The sequence below is a fragment of the Callorhinus ursinus genome, unplaced genomic scaffold (genome assembly GCF_003265705.2).
Source record: "Callorhinus ursinus isolate GAN/ISIS: 27379988/994484 unplaced genomic scaffold, GSC_fseal_2.0 scaffold21, whole genome shotgun sequence".
NCBI lineage: Eukaryota > Metazoa > Chordata > Mammalia > Carnivora > Otariidae > Callorhinus > Callorhinus ursinus.
The window spans coordinates 17,983,464-17,998,284 of record NW_027397083.1 but is presented as its reverse complement, the minus strand read 5'-3'; the positions used below and the strand labels follow the sequence as shown (position 1 = coordinate 17,998,284).

General features: G+C 36.0%; 1 protein-coding gene across 1 annotated transcript in view; it reads right to left on the bottom strand.

The window, feature by feature from the left end:
* Positions 1 to 14,821, bottom strand: part of DCDC1 (doublecortin domain containing 1) — a 464,395-nt gene that overhangs the window by 208,986 nt on the left and 240,588 nt on the right. The window contains exons 12-15 of the mRNA XM_073904565.1: positions 9,301 to 9,402; positions 5,539 to 5,702; positions 2,402 to 2,527; positions 315 to 420 (exon numbers count right to left, since the gene is read on the bottom strand). Of these exons, the coding sequence (XP_073760666.1) occupies positions 315 to 420; positions 2,402 to 2,527; positions 5,539 to 5,702; positions 9,301 to 9,402 (498 nt within the window). The remainder of the gene's footprint in view (positions 1 to 314; positions 421 to 2,401; positions 2,528 to 5,538; positions 5,703 to 9,300; positions 9,403 to 14,821) is intronic.

Sequence of the window (14,821 nt, the reverse complement as noted above, 5' to 3'; positions counted from 1 at the left end):
AGAGCAAATAGATCAAATGCTTGTTTAACAGCTATCTTAAAGACTTTTTAAAACAACTCCAACTTATTAATACAGTAGATATAAAGAAAATATGCTAAGCAATAGCACTTAAATAACAGAATTCAAGTGAAAATTTTTCTAGTAGGAATATTATATATTGATTCTGTTTTAAAGGAAAGAATAATATTTGTCCCAACATTTGTAAAATAACTTATACTTTTCAAAAACCTTCAAAAAATCCACTCAGTCACCATGTATTGAATGACTGTCCAATATATAAAATATCTTCATTAAGTACAAGAAATAATTCTGACCTTGTTCTGTAGGAAATGGTTCTCCAAGTCCACCTTTTCAAATTGATCAGGTATCTGTTGACTGGTACTGTTGAAATTAATTGGAAATCTCTCACAAACTTCCCAACTAAGAAAAGAAAAATATTTCATTATTTTTGTCAAAATAAAATAAAATGCATTTCATTATAACTCTATTTAATCCACTAGTATAATAATTTATGTATCTCAACATTGACATGTTAAGATACATCATATGGCATTTTACTCAACAAAAACCAGTTCTGGGACTACTGGTAATAGTATTTTTTTCAATACCCTGAGAGATATAAATTAGAGTATGATTATTAAGATTTCAAATAATGCACACTAGAGTATAGAAAGAATTTCAAATGGAATCCAAAAATTATATAAATTATCTTCAAATAAGTTTGTTTTCAGTAAGGGTAGTTTCATATTGTTATGCTTAGTGACCTAGATCTAATTTAAAACCACTCAATAAAACAGTCTTCATTGCACCCAGGGAAGGGAAATTAAGAAGGAATACATGAATTAAAATTTAAACTCCTAGCTAAAACTTGAAGGGAAAGGGTCTGGGCAAATTTAGCAGTTTGGGGAAAGATTGTGGCACATGAAATGAATCTTCTTATAAATGGATATGCCTATAAAAGAAAAAGCGCTGAGGGGGTGCCTGGGTGGTGCAGCCAGTTAAACTTCTGCCTCTGGCTCAGGTCATGATCTCAGGGTTCTGGGATCAAACCTGGTATTGGACTCCCTGCTCAGGGGGGTGGGGCCGGTTCTCCCTCTCCCTTTGCCCCTCCCCTCCCCATTCATGTGTGCTCTCTCTCAAATAAATAAAATCTTAAAAAAAAAAAAAAAAAAGAATGCTAAGTTATTTTCTGTCTATAAAGAACAAGACAAAACATTCAAATCTTGCCTGGATAGTACAGGCAGTCATTGGGGGATAGAGTTGTTTAAACAACCAAGGAAGACCAAAACATTCATCTTTGTAGACATGTTTAGCAATATGTAGCTAGACTGAGTGACCTCATCAGACACCACTTCTGGTTCTCTGTATTTTCCCTCTACATCTAGCCTTTTCACCTGTATATTAAGGAAAGCTACAATTTGTTAAATTACAAAATATTAAAGATAGTTGGGACCTTATAGATAGTTCAGCTATCACCAACGTACTATCAGAAATACAATAGCCACTAGTCACATATACCTATTTAAATTAAAATTAACGTAATTTAAACAAAATTAAAAATTCAGTTCCTCAGTCACATTAGTCATATTTTAAGTTCTCTACAGTCAGAACATCTGCTTCCATCATCACAGAAAGTTCAATAGAGAGTGCTAGATAGTGGTTAAGCCCTCAGTTCTTAAGAAAGACAATCTGGGTTAGAACGCTGGCTCTGTCATGTACTAGCTGTGTGACTGGGCAAATTATTCTGCGCCTCTGTGCCTCGGTTCTGGTTCTATAGAATGGAGTAATAATAAGATAATGTAATGATGGGATTAAGATCATTGTTTTGAGGATTAAATAAATCCTTACCCAATCCATTTAGAACTGTGGTCAACACTTAATAAATACTGGGTTTTATTATTTACAGATAAGAAGCAGACACCCATCTGCTCATGGGCAATCATGAGCAGCAGAGATGGGGCTAGATGCTCAAATCTTCTAACTCTTGTTCTTCCCATCCCTCCACCACTTCTCTAGCATGTTGCTTTTGTTTCCAATTTATCATCATCAAAGGAGATGCTTACATATGAACATTCATACAAAAACATATTATTTAATATTTTAATGATTCCACTCAAAACTCTTAATTTAGAAACATCCACTAACAACAGTTTTTACATTTCAAATAAAATTGTTACATCTGCAAAGCAGAAACTAGAGTCTGCTCATTGCTTCATGTGTTTTTTTTTTTTTTAATTCAAGAAAAGTTACTGGTAAGTCTTTTAGACACTAGCTCATTATATCATGAAATAAGTCAGTAAAATAAATAATCGCTTATTAAAACAATTCAATGAACATCTTTTAGTGTTACAATCTGAATTGGGTAATTCAGATTACTTTAACCGAGCACATGTTAATTTACTTGTCACATCCAGGCAGCAGAACAGCATTAGGATCCAAGAAGGTTTTATGTGCAACTGTAATCCCGTCTCTGTCAAATGCAGTCACCTGGTCAAAGGTGAGACTCAAAACAGGGGTAAGTGGAGATCTGAAAAATGGAAAAAACATTAAAGCTATATGCAAAATCATACAAGCACTGAAACTTGAGCACAAATAAACAATAAAACCTGTAATATCAGTAAGGAACAAAATCCAGCAATAAGTGAATTTCTTATTATATAGCACTATTGATATACTGACACCTGAAATGCACATTTTAGTTTATTTGGCTGATTTATAATATGTCAAGGATAGTTGTAACACAGGTAAATTTTTAAAATAATCTCAATAATAAAAGCAAAGTTGAGAAAAGCAAAGTTGAGAAAAACAACCAATTGTCATTCATGCAATTTTCATTTTTAAATGTATAACTACAATGCAATACACCATTAATATTCTCTGGAGCTGATAATTAAATGAATTCTTAATATTTGGCCATAAATTACTATTTTTTGTGAGCTCACTAAATGTTATGCTGATTTGATTTTTCATATTACATACTGTTAGGTACTTTGTTTTATATTTAATTATTTGAGAATAAAATCAAATAGGAAACAGATCTTAAATAAAAATAGTGGTAATTGGTACTATCTCAACTATGAGCCATTTTTTTTCTAAATTGGTGACAAAGCCTTGCTATTTAACTTCATAATTATAGGACTCAATCACATCACCTGTGTAGGATTGTCAAAATTTTTAAAACTGATTCTAATCATAAGAAACCTCGCAGACAAATCCAGAATGTGGGACATTCTACAAGAAAAGTGCCTGAACTCTTAAAAAAATTCAATGTCAAGAAAAGCAAAACAAAAGGTGAGAGAATATTCTAAATTAAAGAGAACTAAAGAAGATAACTAAATGCAATACATGAATCTTACTTTCATCCTCGACTACAAAAAACTCTAAAACACATTTTGGATAGTTTAAACATAGATTGTATATTAGATGATGCTATATTATTGTTGACTGTGCTAGATCTTACAATGTGGTGACACAGAAGAACATCCTATTCTTCAGTTACATGATCTGAAGCATTTATGAGTGAAACTTTACTGATTGTCTGGAAATAATCTAAAACCTCTCAAACGAGAGACAGGGAGGTATAAGAGGTAAAACTAACAAGGCAGACTCTAAACTGGTGAACCTAGGTGAAGGATACATAGGTGTTCATTGTACTATTCTTTCAAGTTTTCTGTAGATTGGATATTTTCCAAAATAAAAATTGAGAGAAAAATAATTACCGGACTCAAAATAAAAGCAGATATTGGCAAAATCAACTTTTATAAATGAGTAAGCTAACTCCCCATATCAACACATTAAAATTACTGTCTAAAAATAAGTATCATTTACTTAGTACATATTGCACATTCTCCCAATATGTTTTAAACCTAGATCTAGGAAATAACTTTTAGACATAAATTTCAGAAATTCCAATAGTAGCAAAATGCTATAATGGTTTCCTAGTGCTTTGGATTATTGGATTCAAAACCAGAAAAAAATTATTCTATTAAAATAACGATGACATATAAACAAATATACACTTATGAATTCTTCCAGCTACAGTCCTCAGTTGATTTTAGAGTATTCCAGATACTTAGCATTTTACTAAGTTATTCCACAAATATGATCCAATAAACCAAGAACAAGTGTTTCATCTTATTAAAAATACTGTATTATCACAAACATCATTAAAAACATCAAAATTAGTCATTGCTTTCATTTTAATAATGATATTTAAGAAGAAATTATTAGACACACATTTTATTAAATTGTAATTGGAAAAGCTTGCTAAATTATTCAAGAATCCTTGTCACTGTAAAATTCATCACTGTTCTACCATTATAAAAACAATTCTCACAATGTAACTAAATTATATTTTGGAATCTATGGAAGAAAACATCATTCCTTACATATATTTTTAATTCTATAAATTGCATGGCATAAGAAATTATTAAACATTTTAATTTCCCTCTCCTGGGAGAGAAAAAATAGAATTTTACCATCTGCTACCTACAATTAATCCTACCAACTTCTTCCAAAACCTTCATGAATTTGTGAATAGATTTATTTCAGTATTTGAAATTTTGACTCTTAGATTATATAGCAAATCCAATCAGCTCCTCGTCTGTCTATGCTATTTTCGTTATAATTAATATACGATCAATTATACTCGATAAACAAAGTTATTTTCCCCTATTTCCCTTATTCAGACAAATAAAGGCTTAAAAAATTTTAAAATCAGCAGAAAAGTGTGTTTAAGTTTCCTGACAAGCAGTTTCAGAGTTCATCTGGATGTGTCCTGTCAAAATACGCATACATTTCTAAGATATTCCACACAACAGCCCAGCTCATCAGTGCCTGTAGACTGCAGCCTTTCTCTTTTCCCAGAAACACAGATAATTTTATGCAGGAATTTACCAATCTACAAAAATTTACACAATGCTCAGCAATAACCAGTAATTATTGTGGGATAATGTAAGGCGCTTTTGAGGAATATAACTTTGATAGGATAGGGCTTACAAGCTTTACCAATTTATCTTTAGCTGTCTTGTCATCGGTGCTTAAAAGGTTAAGACTTTATTTGTGAAAACATAGAGAGATAGTGGGGAATCATGTTGTCTACAGCTTCATAAATCTTGCTTAAGATCCTTTTCAATTACCATCCATTTCTCCTTTAAAAAGGGACAAAAAAATAGAGGAGTGGAAGCAGGTCAGGGCAGTGTGCGACAATGACAGTGTGATGGGTTTGGGCCCCCCGTGGCGTTTCCATCTGCTATCATTAAGGTGACTACTCAGACATGAACAAATCCCACTTGCTGTGCTGACAGGCAGACTTCAAGAACTATGACAAGGCATTAAGACAGAAAGTCAGAGAGAGAGAGAGAGATGTCATATCTCACAAACAATACTGCCTCACAAAAAAACGCTCCTGAAATTTTATTGGAATTCAAGATTTTAAAAAAAATTCATAAAGAGTGCTACTTGGGCTTCTCAACTCTCCTTTTAAATTAGCTTGCCCCTGGAAAGATTGAGGACAGAGAATAAACACCTTGCTCCTACCTGTATGCTTTACCATAAGAGACCCAAATTTTTTGCTCATTCTTCAGCAAAAGTGGATTCCTAATTTCTTGACCGTGCTCATCAAAAAGTCGGATTGAAGAAAAATTGAGGCCTGATGGATTGATGGGAGATCCTTGAAGCCTTTGATGAATCCTGAGAAGTAACTTGTGGTGGGGGAAAATAATGAAGAAGAAGAAGAAGAAGAAGAAGAAGAAGAAGAAGAAGAAGAAGAAGAAGAAGAAGAAGAAATAATGTAAAATGTGAACATCTATAACAAACTGTCTCTACTCTGTAACAAATGAATCCAAACAAATGATAATTAAATTCATATAGAATGTTAAAAGAAGTGTGAAATGATGGCAATGTTTAGCTCAGTGTAAAAGTAACAAAATGAGCATGGGCTTTTAACCAGCAGGGGGTGCCACAGGCTTGTGATTGAGCTCTGACCCTTTGGCACGGGGACTGAAAGCAGATGTGACAGCCTTACAGAAAGAGCATTTAGCTTCTCCACACGGTAACAGTCCTCTTTGATAAGGGTTATGCTTTTCTTGTCCGAGCCACACATTTTGTTAGGATCCTTCCGGAGCACGTTCAAATTTTAGAATCGCAACCTCCCGGTCCCCAACTAACCGCAGATAACCAATGATAGAACAACTCACCACTTACAGGACTGCAAAAAATAAACATGATTTTCAGCCGATGTTGGTTCACTTAGAAGAACTCTTTTTGAATGTAGTTCAATTAAGAGCCTTGCAAAAGCTTGTGAGCTGCTTCAGTAATGAATGTTTTCACGTTGTGAGTAAGCCATGATTGAGATGTGAAGTATGAAGTGCTTTCATTTGATATTTTAAATAGTAGCATTGTCAGTGTTTGCTTCTATCTTACATTTAGGGCTGCTAAACCATCAGGATCTTCCTAATTTCAGGCACATTTTAAATGAAAGTAAATCTCCCTGAACTGTGTTGCATATGGAATTTTAGAGGACATTTTTCCTTATCCATCCACTTCGTTTGAATGTTTAGGCCTCTGCTCTTTCCTGCTCTGCACCCCCCACTATCCATCACTCTATTCTCCCCCCCCCCCAGGCTTCTGTCCTCTCTCCCTTGTCAGCTCTTGCGTCTCTCAATTTCTCGTTACTCTGTAACCTTGGCAGGGATGCAGGTACACTCGTGGCCTTGTCTCGTCTAGCTGCTGTACAGGATGCTTTTTTTGCTCCTTCTGTTAATTCCCATTGAAGACATACTGAGAAGCTAAATGCCGAAGACAAAGTCACGATCTTGTCATATATCTCAGTTTCCTCACCTATTGGCTATAAACTCTTGTCTGGGTGAAAGATTTTCTTTGACCAGCAACTATATTTACAGAATACCTAAGATTTAAGCTTTGTTGGAATTGGAGATAAATACCCCTATCTCTGACTTCATCAGCTCTGCATTGTTTTCCTCACCTCTGGTTTTTTTTTTAATTTTTTATTGTTATGTTAATCACCATATATTACATAATTTGTTTTGGTGTACTGTTCCACGATTCATTGTTTGTGCATAACACCCAGTGCCCCATGCAGAACGTGTCCTCCTCAATACCCATCACCAGGCTAACCCATCCCCCTACCCTCCTCCCCTCTAGAAACCTCAGTTTGTTTTTCAGAGTCCATCATCTCTCCTGGTTCGTCTCCCCCTCTGACTTACTCCCCTTCATTCTTCCTCTCCTGCTATCTTCTTCTTTTTCTTTTTTCTTAACATATGTTGCGTTATTTGTTTCAGAAGTACAGATCTGTGATTCAACATTCTTACACAATTCACAGCGCTCACCTGTAGCACCTGTTTTGACCAGATTTTTACCCTTACGCATCAGAAAGGCTGAAAACAATGACACATTTTTCATCTCATTAAAGTTAATACTTCTCATCCTGCCTAACCAAGTCCTTTGAATTAAAAATAATGATTACTATTCTCCTTGGGAGTATAATAGACAAGGTGCTAGAGCAGTTAAAAATCTGCATTGTTTTGGTTTTGTTCGTTGGAACCACAAACGTAGTTTGAATTCTATAAGACTGTTTTTACAAAGCTTCATGTTTGTTTCTGTGTGATCTCAGCCCTTGAGCTTATCTTTTGTTGGTCTGCTATTATTTCAGAAAACATGTAATGGTGATCATCTTTTAAATCACAGTGATTCTGTTTTACAGGCATCACCATTTTTTTTTTGTAAAGGGGAAAGATATAAAAGATTTAAAGCCTGATCCAAGAAAGAAATGTGTACACAAAGAATAGGAGAATGTGGCAGAAGGATATGAACACCTGACCACTTAACCAAATTCATTTTCACAGGAGTAGCATTGCAATCTCTATTTTTTCAACTTGGTGACAGACTGCATTTTAGATGTTCAAAGATGCACATTCAACAGCCAACAAGAGGTAAGGGCCTTGGTGCCTTTCATCTCTAGGTCATTGGTTAGGGCTAGGCTGTGGCAACCAAAAGTTGTAGTAATCTTCACCAATTTATCTCTAAAGCTCTCATCACCAAGGCTTTAGAGGATAAGAATTTGTTCAGGGACCTGAGAGGAGTGTGAAACATCTTGGGTTAATAATTGAGACAAATGAGCACCAAAGGAACAGTCATCCTTGGGTTATCACAACAGAATCTCCCTAACAGAGAGCTTTATAGTGCCCCTAATTCAAGTTTTCCCCCAGATTTACTAGCATATAAAAGCAAAGCATAGATCAATTTCAGCATGCCATCAGTCAACACAAGAACTTTTTACAAAATAATATCTGCCTGTATAAGATAAAATAAATGCTGTTTTTAATTTTAATGTAAACCAAAAAGTAAAATATTTTAAGGCAAGTAAGAGGGAAAACAGGTAGAGAATTCTAGGAAGGCTTTTATACCATAGTGATTCATATAGTCAGGGATATGATAGTAAAAAGAAACCAACCAAGGCTCTTGCTCCTTCTCTCTCTAATCAATCAAGGTAGCATTTCCCATCTCTCCTGGGCCCAGCCAATGATCAGATCAGATGGTAATTGCCTAATTCTGTACAACTCCTGTGTTGTACTCTCCTAACTCTATATAACTGCGAAGGCTAGGTAATGGATACCACCAGGAAGAGGTAAGTCTGAGGGTGCTAAACTGAAGGGGGGGGGAGGAGCAAGTCTCTGAACAAAGGCCAAGGAACAGAGCCCAAAACACTGGTGTGTGCTCGAGTGCATAACCCCAATTTGTAAACAACAGGGCATTCCTTGTCCTTTTGTGCAAGACAAAGACCCAAAATAAAGACCCTGAACATGTTGGTTCTGTCTGAGAAACATCCCAATTGTCTGGAAAATAAGCAAAGGTAAGAGTGCCTAAGATAAACCACCTGGATGTGCTTGCAATGAGCACAGGAGACGACTAAGGCTATATGCTAGTTGCTCAGGGTCTAGGGCTTAGAAATACCCCCAACCCAGAACATACCCTCCACTGAATATCATGTCACTTCTTTTCAAAGTGTAAACAAGAGGGCAATCCCAGAGTCCAGGGTAGACAGATTTCCAAATACAGGCATAATGAAGGTTAAGACACTGTTAAGTATGAGGCCAAGAGTTAATACTCTTCTAAAGCTGAGAGCCTAAGAAATTCAAAAGTCAAGCTTGAACTATCAATCTTTACAGAGAAGCAAATGATTAATCTTCTCAAAACAACTTTACAGATGTAATTGTCTAAATTAACTACAAGTAACTTGAGAGACATTTACTGCCATAAATAAACAATCTGTAAGCTCACTTTTTCCATCATATCACCAGTTTGAGTTGGGCTTTTAGACTCCAGGTCTTTTATGCTGATGCAAACAGAGATCTCTCCAGTGTCTTTACCATTTTCAAATATCTGAAAAATAAGTGCATTCAAAATTAAAAATAAATACAAGCACCTACACATTTGTACATATGTTCATACATGCATATATAAAGGCAAGCAGTCCTGGCTTTGCACAGTATGGTGTCAACTGAAAGTCATGCATGTAGGAACTGTGCAAAGCGAGGCCTGCCTCTATGAACATGTGCAAGTAATTGGCAATGAAAATCAACAGGACTAGAATAGTATAAGAAAGTCTCTTGTTTCTCCTTTCAGTTTCAGTGTCTTTAACCTGACTGGAATTCCCTACAACTTTAAAATAGAAGAAAACATGGACGTTAAAGGAAAAATCACTGACAGCATTGGATGCTTAAATGGAACAAGCACCAAAGAAAGGTCAGTTAGTGAACAATTAGCTAGTTCATTTCATTCTTCTTGAAACATATAAAGCCATGAATTACATGAGGAATCTCTGATTTATATTTAAAATATATCGGTGTTCATGGGTTGACTCAGCAGAGCATGCAATTCGTGATTTCGGGGTTGTGAATTCAAGCCCCATGTCAGGTGTAGAGATTACTTAAATTAAAACCTTTAAAAAATAAAAATGATAAAACACATCAGTGTTCAGCTCATCTTCTGACTCACTAAAAGGAAATTCAACATGACAGATTTATTGCATAACAGTACAATGAAGCCATCATTTTAAGTGCACATATGCAACAAGTTGTTGAGAACAGAGATAAAATTCTTAACATTGCTTTATGCAACACTTGCTGAGAAAAAAAATAATCTAGCAAGCATTCTGGTCCAAAGTATCCAAACAAACCAGTCCAGAAGGAGGGATCTGCAGTGAACACCAACCCCTAACCCCGTTGTGGACCCATGTGGGGTGTGCCATTCCATTCACCAGGCTCTTAAGAATAGAAGCAGGCCAAGAGAGGCCTGATGAATAATTTAAATCCTTGCTTATTTTATTTTTTCTCAAAAGTTCTTTTTTTCCCTTTCTGATACACCTATCACATCAGAGCATTGTATTTTTCTCTAGTACTATTTCCAGAGAAGATAATTTAGGAAGGGTGCCTTGGTGGCTCAGTCGTTAAGTGTCTGCCTTCGGCTCAGGTCATGATCCTGGGGTCCTGGGATTGAGTCCCACATCAGGCTCCCTGCTCAGCGGGAGACCTGCTTCTCCCTCTCCCACTCCCCCTGCTTGTGTTCCTGCTCTCGCTGTGTCTCTCTCTGTCAAATAAATAAATAAAATCTTTTAAAAAAAAGATAATTTAGGAAAATACCTTATTTAAAAAGAAAGAAAACCATCTGTTTTACTTTTGAGAGAGTTTTGAGAGTTATTTAATTAGTCCTAACCTAGTTTGGGAAATAATGTGCTTCAATAGCACTTCCTTGGGTTTTAGGGGAAAAGAAAAGAAAAGAAAGAAAGAGAGAGAGAGAAAAGAAAGAAAGAAAGAAAGAAAGAAAGAAAGAAAGAAAGAAAGAAAGAAAGAAAGAAAGAAAGAAAGAAAGAAAGAAAGAAAGAAAAAGAAAGAAAGAAAAAGAAAGAAAGAGAACTTTTAAAAAAGAGTAATAATGTTCAAGAATAGTAGGTGCTTTTCTACTCAGTGCTTTTTGTCAGGCTGATAGTCCGCGGAGATAGTACAGCTATCAGCCTTGGTACGTTGATATTCTCTACCCTATAGCATCTTTTGCTAAGCAGGATTTTTTTAAAACTTCTTTTCTGAGTACATATACAATTCTGAGCAAGAAATCCGTCTACTTCTGCAAGGAACTTTATAAACCCAACCCAGGTTTGCCTGCAAACCCATGGGAAATAACGTGGGTGGAGAATCTTATCTCCCAACCATCTCTTCAGAGCCTTCACCTGGAACAAGAGCTCTTAAACAACAGGGACATTTGGTAAGGATGGTCACAATTCTGGGTGTCGCGCATTCTGCAAAGTTAGCGTTGACAAAAGCTCAGTTTGGGGAACTTACTGATGTTCCTTTGTCAAGACTTGCTAGATGTGGAATCAGAGTGCAGAAAATTATGTTCTAGAAAAGAGCAGTGTGAGTGCTCACTGCCAAACTGAGAAAGCAAAGAGGAGTTGGCCAAAATCAAAAACCTTCATTAGCATATTGCTTCCTTCACTACCAGTAAGAAGTCTGCCCTTCTATATCCAGAAGTGTTCTCAAAAACAAACAAACAAGGCTCTGGTCTCCAAAAATCCCTAAAAGGGCATTTAAAAATATGCATGTGTTTTAGAGTTTAAGTAAAAGTTTAGATGTTTAAGTGAAAGAAGGCTGCCCTCCAATAGTCATTTGTATAATGTATTGTTTTCTGTATTTTTACAAAAATAAAAATTCCCTAAGATGAAATACTATGAGATGCTACTTTTCTTAAGGCCCACCTCTCATTTTAGGGTCTTCATTACTATGCTCATTTTTCTAAAATTCAAGTATTATATTTATTTTTTTCTTCCTTTGCATGAGAAGTATTTTTACTTCTACCCTCCAATGTCTAAACAAAGATCACCCTCTAAACAGAGTTTCTGTGATTGACTAGATATAGAAAAATTAAAAAATAGTCTACTTTTATTTTCCTGCTGCCTGATCCTTGGCTTAAGAAAAACGATTGCTGTATTGGCTTCCCAGTGGCTCTCTGCATGGCCTCACCTCCCTACAGCTCTAAAATTTAATTTTTATCCTTGGAATGGGATGATGGAAAAAACTAACTGAGGCTAGTCTTGGGTCCTAAGGAATAAGATAATAGAACCTTTAAAAAAAGTGATCCAGATCCTCTTAAAAACATGGTAGCTAATGACTAGTGAAAAAAATACCTATGGGGCACCTGAGTGGCTCAGATGGTTAAGTGACTGCCTTCGGCTCAGGTCATGATCCTGGAGTCCTGGGATCGAGTCCCGCATCGGGCTTCCTGCTCAGCGAGGAGCCTGCTTCTCCCTCTGACCTTCTCCCCTCTCATGTACTCTCTCTCTCATTCTCACTCTCTCAAATAAATAAATCTTAAAAAAAAATACCTATGAATAAGAATTTAACTCTATGATTAGTTACAACAAGTAAAAAGGTTTAAGGAGTGTTTTCCATGAACTACAGTCCTTTTACTCTCCTTCATGTCAATATTACTTTTCTTAAACAGGATTAAATTAGATTAATACCAATGTTTTATTGTAATGTTGTTGATTCATTCACTCAACAAATATTTACTGAGTGCCTACCATGTGCCAAGCACTGCTCAGGTGCTTAAGAAACACCAATGAGCTAAGAGTCCTGCTTTTGAGCAACAGAACATGTAAGTAGATTATATAGTATAGTCAGGGTATATCCAGGTCTTGTAAGTGCTAGTTGTTAATTTTTTTGGTTAAAGAAAGACCACCATATTATATACACTTGGGTGGACCTTCTTTAACAAAAAGAGTGCAAAATTACAAATGTAAAACTAGATACAAAATACTTATTTAAAGTGAGAAAAGAAATCATAATTTACACACACTAAAAAGCTCACACATAGCAAAAATATTACAAAACATTTTCATTAATTAACTATCCAACACACATATTTTGGCTGACTTGTCTTTGATCACCTTTTCATGTGATAATTTGGTAACATTTTCTATAAGGAGACTAGAAAGATAATTCTTCCCTCTAGCACAGTTAATCAACAATTTTTTTTTATTGATTAGAAAAATCTCTTTCCATCAGGCTCTATGCTCATTGCAGAGTGTGCTTTGGATTCTCTCTCCCTCTCCTTCCCACTCTCTTTCTCTTTCTCTCTCTCTCTCTCAAATAAATAAAGTCTAAAAAAAATTTGTTTAAAAAAAGGGGGGGAGCTCCTGGGTGGTTCAGGCAGTTAAACTCCTGACTCTTGGTTTTGGCTCAAGTTGTGACCTCGTGGTCATGGGATCAAGCTCAAATAAATAAATAAATCTAAAAAAGTTGTTTAAAAAAGAAAAATCTCTCTCAGCTTCACAACTTCGTTGGCCATTTCATGAAAATATTTAGGATTGATGTCAAATTTGGGGAAACAATCAGTTTTCCTTAAAATGTGAGCTGTAAAATGTGGAAGAATTTCCACAAATAGTTGGCTTTATTATTTTCACACCATGTTTTTCCTCCACCACCTATATATTTTTGATGCCAAGCACCCTAGTCCATAGTCAGAAAGCAATACACTCTATGGCCAGCAGGTAGTAGCCATCTTCCTGGAAGCTCTTTCCACATCAGAACAGTTAGCACTAACTGAACCATATGTACCGGGAAGTGACTGCAAAACACTAATTACATTCCACTATACCCAAACTAAACGTATCCCCAACTCAATATCCCCCCACCAGACCTCAAAAATGCATGCAGCCACTTCAACACCACTTGGTACAACGGAAAACTTGACAGGAGAGGAAGTTGGAGTAGAAACAGACAATGGTCTCAACCAGTTACAGTTAAGATTTTACAGGAACACATGGCCACGTACACCCATTGCTGGTGTTTCTCCCAGGGTTTTGGAAGGGGCCTATGCAGGGAAGGAACCATGAAGCTTAAGTTTCATTAGCTTCATGGTAAACGCACCCCTGAAATTGTTAGAAGGTGAAGTGCTATCTAAAAAAGGGCAGGGTATATAGGGTCTGGGATCAGAGAGTGTGATGGGTATGGTAAACACAATATGACTCAGGTGACCAGAACAGGCCTTCAAGAAAGGAAAGATTGGACTCGGCAGGTGAGTTAACCAAGCAGATAGGCTGGGAGAGGAGCATTACAGGCAGAGGGAGATCCTTGAGCAAAGAAACTAAGGCAGGGATGTGGCCAGTATGTTCTAAGAACTGCAAGAAGACTGAGGGTGATGGAAGGAGATGGAGAGTAAGTAAAATGAAGTCATAGGGTTAGGGATTGACAGGGAAATGGGGAATCTTTGCAGACTTTGAAACAGCAAAAACAGGATCTAACTTAAAAGGATTATTGTAGCTGCTGGGCAGAGAGTATATATTGCAGGGAGTAACAGCAATCTAAAGAGTGGATGATGGTGGCTCAAGTCAGAGTAGTAACAGTGAACATGGTGAGAAATGGTCCATTTCTATTGTTCATTCCTGAGTAATTTTACTTGCTTATTTGTGTATTAGCAGGGTTGGGAAATAAAATTTGTAGCTAGGCTAGTATTTCTGAAATATGTTGTCTGTGTCTATGGGTATAAATAAATCAAATTAAATATAACTGTTCATATGCAGTATTTGTGAAGGCAGAAAAATATCAACAAAGTACTAAAGGAATTTTATTTGTATATACAGTGACCAAAACTTAAACCTTATGGGGAAAGATGACCTGAACGCATTTTGACCTAATGTGGTTCTTCGACAGGTTTGCCCGGCATTATTCATCATATCTATTTAAGGACTTGTATAAGGTCTAGTTCAGTGCCATTATCCAGCCTTTAATACTATAAGTCTGGTTAA